We start from the raw sequence: 15,281 nt of genomic DNA on the forward strand, positions 1-15,281 counted from the left end.
CCAAGCTAACTGGTGCCCAACATGTAATAATTACTTAATCATTACTTGTAAGGCATAATAGGATGTTTTATTTGTCTTGAATGTATAAAAATATGATAAAATATTCCATCTCATTTATCATTCATTATTTATAACTGTGTATCTGTGTGGAGCCTGCTTTTCGTGTTTCTTGATTCTCCTTCTATTTTAGGCGCTCTTTAGACATCAGGCTCTTCAGCTCTTTCTGAACAGTGCTCAGATAAAGCCCAGGGAGCAGCTGATGTCTCTGTCTGCAGCAGACACTGATATAACCTGGCATCTGTACGACAGATCTAAAAGACTTAATTGTAGTGGCTTTAAAAGCTGACAGAGAGCAGAGCAGAGAAACAAGCATAGCATGCAAGCACCCATCTGGTGTTTTTGGGGGTGGGTGTAGTCACCACGAACTCAGTTTCAGAGCCCTGACAGACTGTTTAACAGTTATATGCAGGGTTAAAGGTGGTTAAAACATCTTTTACTGTGTCTGATGCTCTTATATTTTCTTAGAAAAAATGGAGAAAAGCCAAGCTGGTTTCAAATTGGTTTGAAGAAGTTTGTAATTAGCATCACATTTCTTGAAACACTTGGTTTATTAGGAACAGATTCAATATTTAATTTTTCAGCACACAGAATGAATATTAATGAAATCTTTAGGTCAGCTCCTACAGGATGGGTGCTTTACAATCTGCAGGATATGTTCAGTAAATTTATCTTTATTCAGTTTTTATAAACTCAGCTATCTCTCCCTGTCGCTCCTCTGCTCAGAGACTCAGTTAATTATCCGTGAAAGGTGAAATCAGAGCATCGCACTACCGTCTGATTCCCCACAATGCAACAGGCCAGTGCCAGGAAGCAGCCCGCCGTGCTCCATTACTTAGTATTCTCAAATGAGCAGCAGAACTATTTCAGCAGATTAATTAAGCGCGAGATTGAATCAATTAATGCAGTAAAGAGATTGATTGTTGGCAAACAGCATTAGTTCAGGCAGAGCTTTGTAATGAGAAGTTTGTCTTCAGAAAAGTCCAAAAACTTAAATGAGCTTTACACACCAGGGGACTGAGTTTACCTTCCTCAGCAAGAGCACAGGAGACTGAATATTTTTTAAAAAAAGGGCTTCAAATTCAACTTTATTATACCTTGAGCAGCACAAAACTTTGTTGAATACATTCAGGTGTGATCTGACCCTGATGGACACTTCACATTTTTCATGAGACTGTTCAATTCTCTGTAACATGAGCCAAACAGTCAGCCAAACGGACATTTAGAGAAACCTGTTTCTTAGTCATTTTAAGTTCAGAGCGCCATCTCACCCACAGCAGAGGATCGATCAGTACACTGACACAAACTTTTGCTGTAGAAGTTCAAAATAAAACACATAAAACAAAAAAATGTGGTTGTTAGTCTTGACTTTAACAGGATTTAAACATCAAAAATATGCTCTTTTCGCTGCTGTTATATGCTCTTTAGATCTTTTTTAACACATTTTAAGGTTTGATCTATGAGTGTTTTTTTTCTGAATGCTGCTTTTATTTTATTTATCTTTTCTTTTCTCCAGCAGGATCTTTAAATCTTTAATCTTTTGTTGCTTTTAATTTTTAATGTTTTAGTTCCTTTTATCTGTTGCCGGTCTTCATTATTTTGGTTTTTATTTGCGTTTTTTTGTCCTCCTCACATTTCTCTTTTATTTCTCTTTTTACTTTCATTCTGGATTTGTAAAGCACGCTGTAACTCTGTTTTTAAACATGCTAGTAAGATGAAACTCATTTTAATTGCAAATTTTTGCAATTCTACTAAGCAAGATGTTGAGAAATACTGTCATACATGGGATAACTTTTGTAGTTCTCACCTCAGAGTCAGTCTCAGCATGTCGGTATATTTACTGTAGCCAGCAGGTGACAGGAAGTGGCATCCAACCCAGACTTCCTGTTATGTGTGCTGCTTTGTGTACAATACAGTTCGCATCTTGAGAATGATTAAAAATGGTCAGTTTACAGTGAAACTGAGACTTCGGAACAAGCTGCTTGAGGATAAGGCTCAGGGATTCACTTTCATTTTCAAAAACATTTCTTAATACAAAACAACTTTTACCAACTTGCTTTTAAGTGACGTTGTCTTCTTGTTGCCTTTTACCCATAGTCTGTATAATAAATGGATGTAGTGTCTGTGACATCACCCGTCTGTTTCTGAAATGCAGTTTAAAGCAAATCCTCAACAGGGGCCATATTGGAAATTGGGTTGGCTTTGAGCCTCCACACTAAAGGCTACTGGGGGCCTGCCTGTCAGTCATTTGAGCCATGTTTCTGATTGGATGAATATTTTCTTAGCTTCTGAGTTTGAAAAAAAAAAAAATCACCTCCATACAGTGTGTGCCATAGAAAAATGAGGGATCATTCAGATCAGTCTCATGCATGGATTGGATGGGGAGCAAACGCTGGAGGCCTAGAATTATGAGAATAAAGGCAGAATTCTGATCCCTCGATCTCAGAAGTCTATGAACTCCAGCGGTTGCTCTCCATCCAAACATTTTTGCATGCATGCGCCTGATCTGTCGATCTTCCTCAGACTACAACCAGTGTTTCAATTCCTTACTGTGACGTTCATCATGACACAATCAGAACTGTGAGCTTTGTTTCTCTGCTCTGAGGGCAGCAGAGGTGCTTATGGAAATGAGGCGGGCAGCCTGTAGCCCAGAACAGCCGGTCCAGAGGAGGTTTGGCTCCTTAGCATCTCATTTACATTTAGTGGGGAAATTGACTAATTAATCATGTGGCAATTTACCATCTCATTACAGCACTGGGGCTGAGCTCCCTGAGCCGACTGAGCCCAGTGCTCAGAAACATTCACATCTCTCACCTGTTGGTCTGATTCTCTGCACTCATTAGGGTCTGAGTCACCCCACAGCTCCCCAGATCATAGAGAGAACACATCTACAGTTATATTAATAACTAAACCTCTTTGTGTGTGTGTGTGTGTGTGTGTGTGTGTGTGTGTGTGTGTGTGTGTGTGTGTGTGTGTGTGTGTGTGTGTGTGTGTGTGTGTATGTGTCCACAGGGGGATTGAATGGGTGAGTCTCACCAGCTTCCTGTCATTTGCCACTTCTGCCCCCAACAACATGGGCCTTGTGCGAAACGAGCTGCAATACGTTGACCTGCCTACAGGTGAGACACACACTCTCTCTTTCTCTTTCTCTGAGCTGTCCCAGGTGGTGTTTGGTACGTCTAATCTATCTCAGCAACAGATTGATGAAATATAGTCTGGTTTCTGTTGCAGCCCTGCAGGAGGTCTCTGGTGAGGTCATTAAGTGGTCTTCTTCTGTCCTCTGAGCCGTCCGCACAGGATTTAGTGTTTTCTTTTTGTTCATACTTCACAGCTCAGACCTGAGGTTGATGAAGTTGGCCAGAGCGATGGCTCTGGTGTGGGTTGTTGATCCTCCACAGACCAACCCACAAGCTTCATACAGCTTCATATGAGGAAGCCCTTTAGGTCTGTGGTCATCTGGATGGACTTGTACTGCCATGTGTTTGGTATCTTAGTGGTGGACATCTGTGCATCATTCCACAGACTTTTTGAGGGCTGAAAAAGCTTTACTGATGGAACAGGTCGGAGATCGTTTGTGATTCATACAGTTTAATGCACATGTCACTCATAGAATAATGCTAAACTAATTATCATGCTTTGAAGATTTAAATAAACATATAACCAAGAAATCTGAATGCAGAGTTGGAGTGAAAAGAGATGAGTGAGATTTTCACTGTTAAGGTTTTATGCCTTTACTCAGAGGATCTGACAGCAGACAGAGCAGTGGACACAAAGAGAGAAGGTTGGATGGTCTTTGGACAAAACTGGGTGTGTAACTCTGGAGTTTGGTAATTAAAGGATCAATAACTAAACAAACCTTTGCGGAGCTGTTGCTCCAAAGCTGAAGGGAAAGTTGTTTTAAGGTTGGATATACACAAAACGCCACCTCTGTTCAACTTAAAACTTACTTCATCATTCTAAACCAAGCATGAAAGCAGTGTTTCAGTGATGTCTAGATGCACAACAGTACAGTCTTTTTTTGGGAGCTATTGCACTAAAATGTGGCAGGTAAGTAAGTGAATGTTAGCATATGTTTTGAGCCAAATGGTACCTTCATCGGTGTGGTTTATGTGAAATTTAACACCTTTTTTTGTTTATTCTCATTTACCATAACGGATGAAATACACAAATGTTAGAGGTTTTGGTTTTAAAAAGCCACTGATGTAACAGACCAATAAATGTTCTCAGTTCAATTGTGGCTGTTCATGAGGTGGCCTGGTCCGCTCTTACTTAATGGTTTTCTCTGATTCAGTATTCTAACAAAATGCAGGTTTTGCTTTTGTTCACAAACTACATTTGAAGGAAACAGTTTGACGGTTTGATGTTGATGTTGATGTTGATTGATTCTTGCTGTTTGGCTCCAGAGTTGAGCAGTTCAACATTTCCCACAGCCTTCTTGTAATTCACTTCCAAGGTGTTTCTGTTTTGTGTTTGGGTGCAGTCTGAAGAATTTTGGTTTTGAGGATTGACACAGGGATTTTTGAAGTGAAACTTGACTGATGTGAAAGTGAGTTAGGGAGCCTTTTGTGCCATGACTTTTGATTTTTGGATTCTTACCTGATGAAAAAAGACCACCACAGGCTATAAAATGTATTAAGAACATTGGGCAAAGACTTGGTTATGTGGGGGTAGAGCGCGGTGTCGTCTGCATCTCAAGACTGCAGGTTTTCCAGGCCTGAAGGTAGATGGTGTTGTCATCAGCCTTGATGGAAAAGGTGGATGATGGTTTGATAGCTCGGAAATTGGACACGACTGTTGAAGCCCAGAGCCCAGTTTGACCTCAGAATCACCTGTTAAACACTCTGACTCCTGAGGACTCTAGCTTACATCCAATCATGCTATTGCCTGAGGACAAAAGGGAACATGAGCAGTTCTTTAACTACAGAAAGCTTTTTGCCGAGAATCCCAATCTACGAAGCTATGCTGGAGCTGATGTATATCACACACAGATCTTCTTTTCTAATAGCTGCTGTAAGACAGATCCGGTCGATGGTGGACCTTTAAGTCTTAAAAACACTGTGTTTGTGTCTCGTCCTTTGTTCTTCAGGTTTCTGTATCGCAGAGTATTTCTGCAGCCGTAATAACAAAGGAAATAGATACTCCAGCCCCTCTCTGTCTTTCTCTTTTCATTCTGTGTCTGAGTGTTTCTCTAAGAGACTCTCCTCTGCTCCTCTGGGGACACTCACACACTCCTTCAAATTAGGTCCAAACTAAACCATGTTAGGGAACAACCAGAGGATGCTCCGCTCTGAAAATGAGATCTTATCACAAGTGCCTGCAGAGTGACTTATATCCCAGCCGAGGCCTGTGAGCGATCTAAAGAATTACTGCATCAGCAATGACCACTGTGTGCTTTTAGCTCCTCAAAGGGCTGCAAAGTATACAGAGCTGTGTTTTCAGAGCCAAAGAGACAGAGCTGAAAGGAAGGCTGCAAAGATAACAGTTTGAAGGTGTCATTGGGGAAAAGTCAGCAGCATATATTTACAGTCAGGAGGCAAGATTTCATCTTAACTGCAAGATGAGCTTCTACTATAAAAGCTTTGCACTAATGCAATACTCATGCTTTCACATCATTTCAGTGCAGGTCACAATGAGCTACACTGACATTAATCAGACCCCCACAAAAATGGAGCTTTGGGTTAATTTTGCATTCTGGAGAAACATCCTATCATCCCACTTAAAGCCCTTTTTGCAGTATTGAGCAATGCAATTCTTTCATGCCATACAGCCCGAATACTCCAAGAATTATTTAGCTCTCATTGCAAATTAGGTTCATTAACAAAATGTATAAATGTTCAGCTGTTTGCAAAAAAAGATGCTCAAACAAGAACAGCTAATATTTACAAGTGTTTGCATTTCAACAAAATGACTACTGCATTCTCAACCCCTTCATGTGGCACATCTTTGTGATGGCCTCTCTAGACTATTCCAGGAATCCCTTTCAGACTCAGCCTTGATGGCCTTTGGGGTCTGATCATGTTTCCTCAAAGGACTTCCTCAGATTGGATTGACTCCATTGAATCCTTCCTCAGCACACGGCAGGTTTTCTAGAAGAAGCAATGCAGCCGCAGAGCATCACAGAGGCACTGCCATGCTTCAGTGTAGACAGGGTGATCCTCAGGAATCTGAGTCTATTCTCCATTGACCATAATCTTCTGGTCCACTATTATTTGGGGGTTTGAGGGCTGCAACCACCCCCTTTTAAATCCCACCACAGATTCTCAGCATCTCTGAGGCACCACCTTGCTTCACTGTAGTGCCAGGGTGGAAAAAGCCAGCGGGTTTGATTCTTAGGAGACAGCCACTTTGCAGGACAAGTATGTCGTATTGGAGACTGATGAATGAATTTTTTGATCATAAGCTAAGTGTGATAAAACCAGGACCAGATTTTGGAGGACTGTTCAGCGGGATTCTGGCAGACTCCATGATGTGTTTCTATGGAAAAGTTGTTTACACATATGCACACATTTATGTTACAGAAAGCTATAAATAGGGGGAAAGTTTTTAGGATTGAGGTCTGTCTGTCTAGAATTGTTTACGTGTTTATATGATCTATAAACTCTCAAAAAGCTGCAAAGCCGATCCTGGATCCAGTTATTCTCCTTTAAGTGTTGGGGAAATCTCCCTCCCTCCAGAGGCACAAAAAGTTCATGTTTTAGTTTTATCACTCCACAGAACAGAATCCTAATCTTCTTAGTCTTATTTATCTGGTTCTGATGAAATTGAGCCGATTTCTCTTCTGCTCGTGGGTCAATGATGGTGAGAGTCCTGGATTTGGACCTTCAACGTTTGGTCTGAGCCTTACTGAAACTGAAACCTTTAGGCTTGCTGACACCAAGTCCTGCTGCAGATCTTTGTGATCTCTTGCCTCCTCAGTAATCTGGACGCAGAGTTTGATAGCTCCCTGAGGTAGTTTAGCCTTAGGCCACAAACAACAAACCTGTATTAGATGTCTTCTATCTCAAACTTTGCAAATGTGTCCTCTTAGGAGATATTTAAATCAGGCAGTGATGAATCAAAACATAAACCTTTGGTGTTGCTGGTCTCTGGACCTGTTGGATATCTGGTGGATTAAGAGGGAACTAAGAAGAACATCCTTTCCTCAGTGAAGCATGGCGGTGCTTTGTGATGCTCTGCGGCTGCATCGCCTCAGGGGTGCTGAATAGTTTGAGACTGTATTCGACTTTTAAAGTGACATTTAGTGTTGAAATTGGGGAAAACACTTGTAAAGATAAGTTGTGTGAACTGTTTAAATTGTTCTTTGATTTGCAAACAGCTACAGGTCTATACCCTTTGCTAATAAGCCTAAATAGATGATGCATAAGCCAACTGAAATAGAATGAACCAAAAGGGGCTCTCAAAGAAGTTTCCTGCGTGGTATTTGTCTGCTTATAAATTTCAAGCCCATGTGTTTGGCTTCAAGCTGGCTCACGGACACTATAATAAATACGTTCTCTGTAATAGTTTGGGCACAGAGCCTTTATCCATTCATTCAGGACGATGTGGAGTGTAAGTCACTCCATTAATGACTCTCTCTGAAGGACCCGTCGTCAAAGTTAACAGTGCACAGCATTAGCTTTGGTTTTCAAGCTCACACACACAGTCACACGCACACTTTCTAACATACACACACATAATTATTGTTCTTCCAATGAGTTCAGAGTGTGAGCCTCTTCTAGGTGTCCTTGACTTTAAATGCGGCTGCTTCAGTATGTGCAGGCTGCAGGATTCAGCTCTTGGTGTGTGCGAGGGTTTGTTACGGTCGCAGCCTTTCAGAATTAGACTTTTTTCTTTTTTGCTCTGAGAGCCAGAAGGCAAAGATCAATATCAATTTAATCTGTGTGTAGTCAGTATGGAGATACAAAAGGTCTGAGACGTGTTTAGCCTGTGAGAGTAACAAGAGAAGACGAGAGGAAACAGCTCGCTCTGAGCTCTACCAGAAAGAAAATACATCAACAACAACTTTAGATGTCCTCCCTGCAGGTTACTGATAATACACACACACACACTCACGCAGAGGAGTGAATGACACACACTTTTTTATTAACATGCATGAGCTAAAAACTCTTTCATATGTTCTTATTCTGGAGACTGTTTCTCATCTTGCAGAGGCTCCACATGTTAATCCTGGAACACACACAATGCTGAGGAGTTTACATAGTCTTTGTTCTGCACAGACAGGCATTCATTTAATCTGCGAAAGGAAAGTTTGCTTATTTCTGCACAAACAAGTCTTCAAATAAAGCTGCAGAAAAGTAAACTCTGTGCTTAAAGGATTTGTTCCTTGAGCTGTTTTCAGATTTCTGACTCCAGGATGGAAAATCAGCATCCTGGCACATCTTACTCAGCTGTGTGGATGAATACATATATTTTAATTCATTGTGAAAGCTCAGAGGGGACATGACAGTGTGCTGCATTTGCATTAAAACACTAATAGTGCTGTACATTATCATGTGGACAAAGCTAATTTTATTTTCAAGTGAATTTAACAAAAAGTCAGAGGTCTATGGTCACTTGGTTGTGAACTGGAGTTCCTCCTATGGCTCAGTCAGTCTGAAGAGTTAGAAACATCAAAAAGGACGTGAAGAGAAGTAGAAAATGTATTTGTCAATTTCCATCAGCTCAGTCAGCTGTTAATGGTTAATGGATGAATAAAAGCATGCAGCAGATAGTCAGATAAACACTTCTGTTTATCGTTCTGATCTTTATCATGTCGCAGAAACCCTGAGCGACACTTTAAAACAAAGAGCCAACAGATTTATACTCCTTCATGTTAACTCTGACTCAATCCAACTGCTCACCTGAAGTGGTTTAATGAAAGTAAACAAAAACCACCTGGCTGCTCTACCTTTACATTTAAGATACAAAAAGAGAATTCATTTTTATCTTGTGCTGAAACATTCAGAGCTCCCCCTGCTGTCCCTACAGTTTGTTCTTACGACGATTGACGATATAGAGTTTATTTCATATAAAAACTACTCTGAAATGAGTGATGTGATGACATGAGAAGAGGAATAAGGAGGGACAGGATGGAGTTGATTTAATTTTCTCTTCTCGGTTTAGGGTTCTGAGATCAAAGTCAAAATTCCATTATTCAGATTCAGACAACTTTATTTATCCCACATGGGGCAATTTGTGTGGAGCAGCTTACACAATACAGAAACACAAACAGAAACAAGGACAAGTTGATATAACAGCAACAGTAAAAGAACTACACAAGAGTTAAAAGTTAAGAACATGACAGACCAAAAGGGGATGATGACACTGGGCAAGGTTAAAAGTCAGTCTGAATGAATAAATACAAGTTCCAATAAATAAGTTAAAAGATAGATAAAAGATAAGGGATACACAGCGCCAAGATAAAAGAAAGTTTAGAAGTATTCAATAGTCTAATTGCAGAAGGGATTAACGACTTGAGATATTGGTTTCTGTATTCTTGGAACAAACTAATGCAAGAGGCACTGAACTTTACAGAACTAAGAGAGTGTGCTTCAGACCCACACAGGGATCTGCTCTGCTCTGGCTCTAAATTTGTGAGATATGAGTGCCTTTTATGGGGTATTTTGGCTTCACTTTTGTTCTGTGGGAGGAGGTACAGACCTGTGATCGATGCACAAGTTCTCTCTTTAACATGTACTGTTTGTTCTGTTGGAGGTCACCCCAGCCTTAGACTAGCTCAGGCAACTCATCTTTCTACATGTTAATCAGCCTCTGAGAGTCCTCCTCTGAACCCGAGGTTGATGGGAAGCCTCCGCAGGGCGCCCTTGTTTTGTTTAAAGGGACACCTTGACACCTTCGTCAGGTGCAGACTTTGATTGGAGCAGGTATGAGGATGAGTCCTTTGCAGTCTGAGTGAAACAGGTGAAACCAGGACGGGCTGGCACTGAAGTCTAATGAGATGAGTCTCTTCACAGGTGTGAGGAAAAACACCCTTCATCATCTCTTCACCTTCCTCCTCTTCCTCACCCTCTTCTATCTCTCTGTGTTTCTTCAGGGAGGTGTTTTGCATTCAGAGGCGAGCGAGGGAACGACGAGCCGCCCATCGAGATGATTAAAGTGTCTCATCTGAAGTGAGTTACCTGCTGCATCTACGGAACAGAAAACAACACAAACAGTTACCTGAGACACAGACACTCAGGCACACATACACACACACACACACACACACACACACACACACACACACACACACACACACACACACACACACACACACACACACACACACACACACACACACACACACACACAGTGCATTATCATAAACGCAATTAAACCCACACACACATTTATCTCTATCTGACGTGTCTGAAAGTGTACAGACTAAACACAGATCTGATTAATGTTGTTTATTTATTATCATCATAAAAACGGGTTCTGGTTCATATTAGACCATGAATCAGTTCTTATAGTGTGATATTCAGAGGATAACACAGCATCCTGTTTGTGAAATGAATCTTGTACAGAGTTATGAGACGGCGTCAAACGAGATGGCGTTTCCTGTGTTCCTGGTTTCGAGGCCATCATACGTTATAAATATCCTGTCCGAGCTGGCTTATGTGCATATATTTTGAATATGTTTGGGTGGTAATGTTCTGTAACAGACAGTGACGCCTCTGATGTTCCAGAGCCTACACTTACACTTTCACACAAATTAATAACTGTTTGAATCTCTGGACAGAAATGTTTTCTGCAGTGGAGGGAATAAAAAATGGACTCAAAATGAAACGAATGAAATGAAAAATATGACCAATTTTACAACATCTACAGATTTTCAGAATAGTCATTATTTTTCCTTTTGTTTAATTTGTTAAGACCAGGGATGTAACAATATACCAGTGTTAACCATGACGCGTTTCTTAAAAAAGACAAAATATTCATGCTCTTTTTCAAAATAAGAATAATGCAGTGCATTAACTGGTTCACAGTTGGGTGCATTAGTGGTTTGGATTGAATTGAACCGAACCGAACCGAACCGAACTGAACTGAACTGAACTGAACTGAACTGAACTGAACTGAACTGAACTGAACTGCACTGAACTGCACTGAACTGAACCGAACTGGACCTAACTGAACTGAACTAAACTGAACTGACCTGCACTGAACCAAACCGAACTGAACTGAACTGAACTGAACTGGACCTGACTGAACTGAACTGAACTGAACTGAACTGAACTGAACTGAACTGAACTGAACTGCACCGAACCGAACCGAACCGAACCGAACCGAACCGAACTGAACTGAACTGAATTGAACTGAATTTAAAATGCTTATTTGTAACATGAAAAAGAAACAAACCAAAGGAATCTTCAGACAAACAGGAAGTCAGAGTGTTAGCAAAATAAGTGAGAACAGGGATCACTATATAACTTGGCGAACTGATTTACAAAAGCGTTGTACTTACATAAGATGCTTTTGACCTCTAATGAAACATTGTTGGCAGCTGACTCCTGTCTCCTCATTGATTTATTTTTTGTTAAAGTTGGAATATTGTAGCTTTACCTAATATTTTTGATATGCAGCTGAGTTGGTTTGTTTTAGAAACTCACCCTGTTACTGACTCCATGCTACAGGTCACAAAGTGTTATTCAAATAGGGTTAGGAGGAACTTTCCCCGTTCTTTCTGCTCGCTGTGCATTTTGCAGATCACAGCCTCCTCGGGATTTTAGAGGCTCTGATGAAGGAAAAAACTAGTTTTTATATTTAATAAATTATTTAGAGTGTGTTTACCCTACAGGGTTAAGACGCTGCATGATTCAGCATATTCAAAACACGGAGAGCCAAGAGTTTGACAGGAAGTAAGAATATTTAAACAATCAATAAGGAGTGTTAAAACTCAGGAATAATTCATCTGATAGAGACAAATAACCCTGATGCTGAATGAGGCATAAATATTTAGATTTCTACAGGAGCACTGAAACTCCAATTCATCATTTAGGAAATTTGCTGAAGCATGATAAATTCATTCACAGGTTAGATGAAAGAATGCAAGAAGAGGTTAGTGCAAGTGTTACAGTGTGTTTGTGGCGTGTGTCTGCAGGCAGTACCTGGTGGTGGTGTTCAGAGACAAACCTCTGGAGCTGTGGGACATCAGGACGGGGACGCTGCTGCGTGAGATGGCCAAAAACTTCCCCACCGTGACCGCTCTGGTAACATCCTGATAAATCTGCTGACTCACGACAAACAGAGTGTTTTAGAGGAGGGGTATGGCTCATTAAAGCTCACAGTTTCAGCCACACTCTGCTGGACTTACCCTCTCTTTCTGAAACCACCCCCCTCCATCTCTTGGGTTTGTTTCGGTCATTTTACAGATTAGTCTGAGATTCCCCTCAGCTCAGCAAACAGCAGAGCCTTCGTTAGGAGCAGAAACACTCATAAAATAAGAGTTATGCTGCACAAACTTTACAGAGAGGCTGTAAAATCCTCCTCAGTGCGAATAAAAGCCACAGTAACCTTAATAATACATACCCCCCGACGGGGCTATTATTACTGCCTCATTTCAATGACCGTCGCACATTGAGATCCAGCAGACTAAACCTCAGAGCCTCAGGTAGACAGGAGAGCGTCCTGAGAGGAGCAAACCACCTGCAGTCTGTTTGATCTGTGCACTCATGCACCTGTGTGTGTGTGTTTATGTGTGAACAGGAGTGGTCACCGTCACACAACCTGAAGAGTCTGAAGAAGAAGCAGATGGCGGCGAGGGAGGCAATGGCCCGGCAGACGGTGTCAGACGCTGAGCAGAGCAGCGTGGAGTCGTCGGTCATCAGGTCAGATACTGAATTTCAGATTCAGGTCTTTGGAGAGAAAGAAAACTTGAGGCTCACTCACCGTCAGTCAACCTTTACTCACACATCCCTCCATCCTTGGCATGAAACGCTGTCTGTAAAAAAGTACGGGATCACAAACTCAAAACATCTTAAAGTGAGAATACAACAAACCTGGTTTAACAAAGGGAGGAATGTAGAAATAAGCATCAGCTTATTTTCCGTGCCCTTGAAATTTATGAAAAATATAAATAAATGTCATCTGCAGACAGTGCAGGCAGTTTCGTCAGTACGCTAAGCCAGCGTATTCTGTGATTACTGATATCGGTATTGACTGGCAGCCTTCTAGATTTGTGGTCACCTGATGTTAACCTAGCAGACTTTCACAAAATGTACCATGCTTTGCAAAAACTTAGTGCAAAGTTCATATTCATATTCAACCTTGTTTATATTCAACCTTGTAGCGCCCCCTAGTTTAAGCTCTGTGTAATCATATTTGAAGATTCCATCCTAAAAAAAGAAGGTAAATTGCTCTAGAGTCACTCTTTTTTGTGCCTTATTTTTTGTATCTCAAAGTTAGTCCGATTCAAACCTGTTTCTTTAATCTTCATTAACTGTTTCATGTTTTAATATTTTTCTGTAAAAGTAATAGATGTAGCCTTATAGTGTTCTCTTTCATTGAATAAGTTCTTCGTCTTTCCACAGAGCCCCTTCAAACAGAATAAATCCCTGCTGGGGTTAAATTATTTTGAGCTGCTGAAGAAAAGAACAAAAAGCTTAAATCCCACCAGGAGTATTTCACACTTTAAATAAAAGCCGACATGTTTCTCCTCTCCTCTCCAGCCTCCTCCAGGATGCAGAAAGCAAATCAGAGACCAGCCAGGCCATCTCTGCCAGGGAGCACTTTGTCTTCACAGACACGGATGGGCAGGTGTACCACATCACCGTGGAGGGCAACACGGTCAAAGACGGAGCAAGGATCCCTCCTGATGTGAGTCCAGAGACTCTGAGTCTTCTTTATGTCTCTCTTTATCTCACATTGTCCTGAAGTAGTCCCAGGACGTCCACGTTTATCTCTCCTGCTCTTTTCTCATCTCTCCTTCTGCTTCACATTCAAGGTTTGTTTGATCTTTTCTTAGATCTACACCTTTTTCTCTCTGTCTTCATGTTTACTTTCTGTTGATCTCTGCTATCACTGCTTCTTCCTCCCACATCCTCTCTGCTCACTGAAAATGAATTATCCATCAAACCCCATCTCTATAAAATGATTTAACAAAGAAATATAGAGTATGTCCTCAGGGCTCTGGATTTCAGTTTGAGAAAAGTTCTGGTTTCTGTTTGTACTCTGTGTAGTATCAGCCAAACAATTGTCAATCTATATATGATCAGAAGATAAACCAGGGTTCGAATACAGCCTGTGGCCTGTTTTCTGCATGTCATTCCCCACTCTCGCCTTGTCTCCTTCACTTTCTCCTTACTCTCATATCTAATTAAAAGCATGAAAAAGCCCCAAAATAAACCCAAAAGTGGAAAAGTTGATAAAAAATTGAAAAAGTCTAATTTATGGGAAAAAAATCAAGATCAGGTGAAATTATTATTATGACATTAAGGGCAAAATTTTTGAGGAGAAAAAAGGTAACTTGAGAGATAAAATGTGAAAGAAAAAAGATTTTTTTAATAATCAATCTTTAAGCCTATTGGGCCCGAATAAAGAGAAATGAAATGAAAGTTATGTGTTTTAAAGTTTAAACTAAGAAAAATGTACAGTTAGGAATAGGTCAATGTCATATGATAATAATTCAACAGTGACAAAAAAAATCAAATAAAAAATCCAATTTATGAAAAAAGTCGTAATATACAAGAAAAAGATCTAATTAGGAGGATATTGAGTCAAATTTATAAAAAATAGTTGGTCTTCAAATTCAGAGATTGTGTTAAATTCAAGAATTTGTCACTTTTTCTCAGTATTTTAACCTTTACTTTCTGTTAGAATGTTGTTTATGTTGCACCAAGTGCCAAACATTCCTTTCTCAGTTAATAAGTATAAGACATAAAACAAAATCCTCATTGTTTCTCCTTATTTATGTTTCAGCTTGTCTTCTTTATTATTTTCAATAGTTTTTAATTGCTATACAAACTTTTGTTTCTGAGTTTCAGTCTAAATAAAAATCCTCACATTGATTACTTCTCTGTTCCTCATCAAACATCTGCTTAATGTCAACATTTCAGAGCTGAAGTGAGACTCTGCTTTCTGGTTGTTAGTCAGCATCTGGATCATTCCCTCCTTCTCCTCCTCCTTCTCCTTTCAGGTGTTTCATTGTTTCTCTGAGGTTTGTGCAGACGGAGATTAAGATATTAAAACTGAGAATCAATCTGACAACTTGAAGCAGCTGTTATGTGTTTACCTGTAAAGCTGCTAAT

At 40.4% G+C, this 15,281-nt stretch overlaps 1 protein-coding gene across 1 annotated transcript in view; it reads left to right on the top strand.

Annotated features, from left to right (window-relative positions):
• wdr11 (WD repeat domain 11) overlaps nt 1–15,281 on the top strand; it is a 71,621-nt gene that overhangs the window by 31,728 nt on the left and 24,612 nt on the right. The window contains exons 12-16 of the mRNA XM_074675795.1: nt 3,070–3,176; nt 10,091–10,166; nt 12,137–12,245; nt 12,742–12,863; nt 13,704–13,851. Coding sequence (XP_074531896.1) covers nt 3,070–3,176; nt 10,091–10,166; nt 12,137–12,245; nt 12,742–12,863; nt 13,704–13,851 — 562 coding nt within the window. The remainder of the gene's footprint in view (nt 1–3,069; nt 3,177–10,090; nt 10,167–12,136; nt 12,246–12,741; nt 12,864–13,703; nt 13,852–15,281) is intronic.

Source organism: Halichoeres trimaculatus, unplaced genomic scaffold (genome assembly GCF_033239565.1).
Source record: "Halichoeres trimaculatus isolate MK-OKI-2021-1 unplaced genomic scaffold, fHalTri1.1 fHalTri1_scaffold_8, whole genome shotgun sequence".
NCBI classification, from domain to species: Eukaryota; Metazoa; Chordata; class Actinopteri; order Labriformes; family Labridae; genus Halichoeres; species Halichoeres trimaculatus.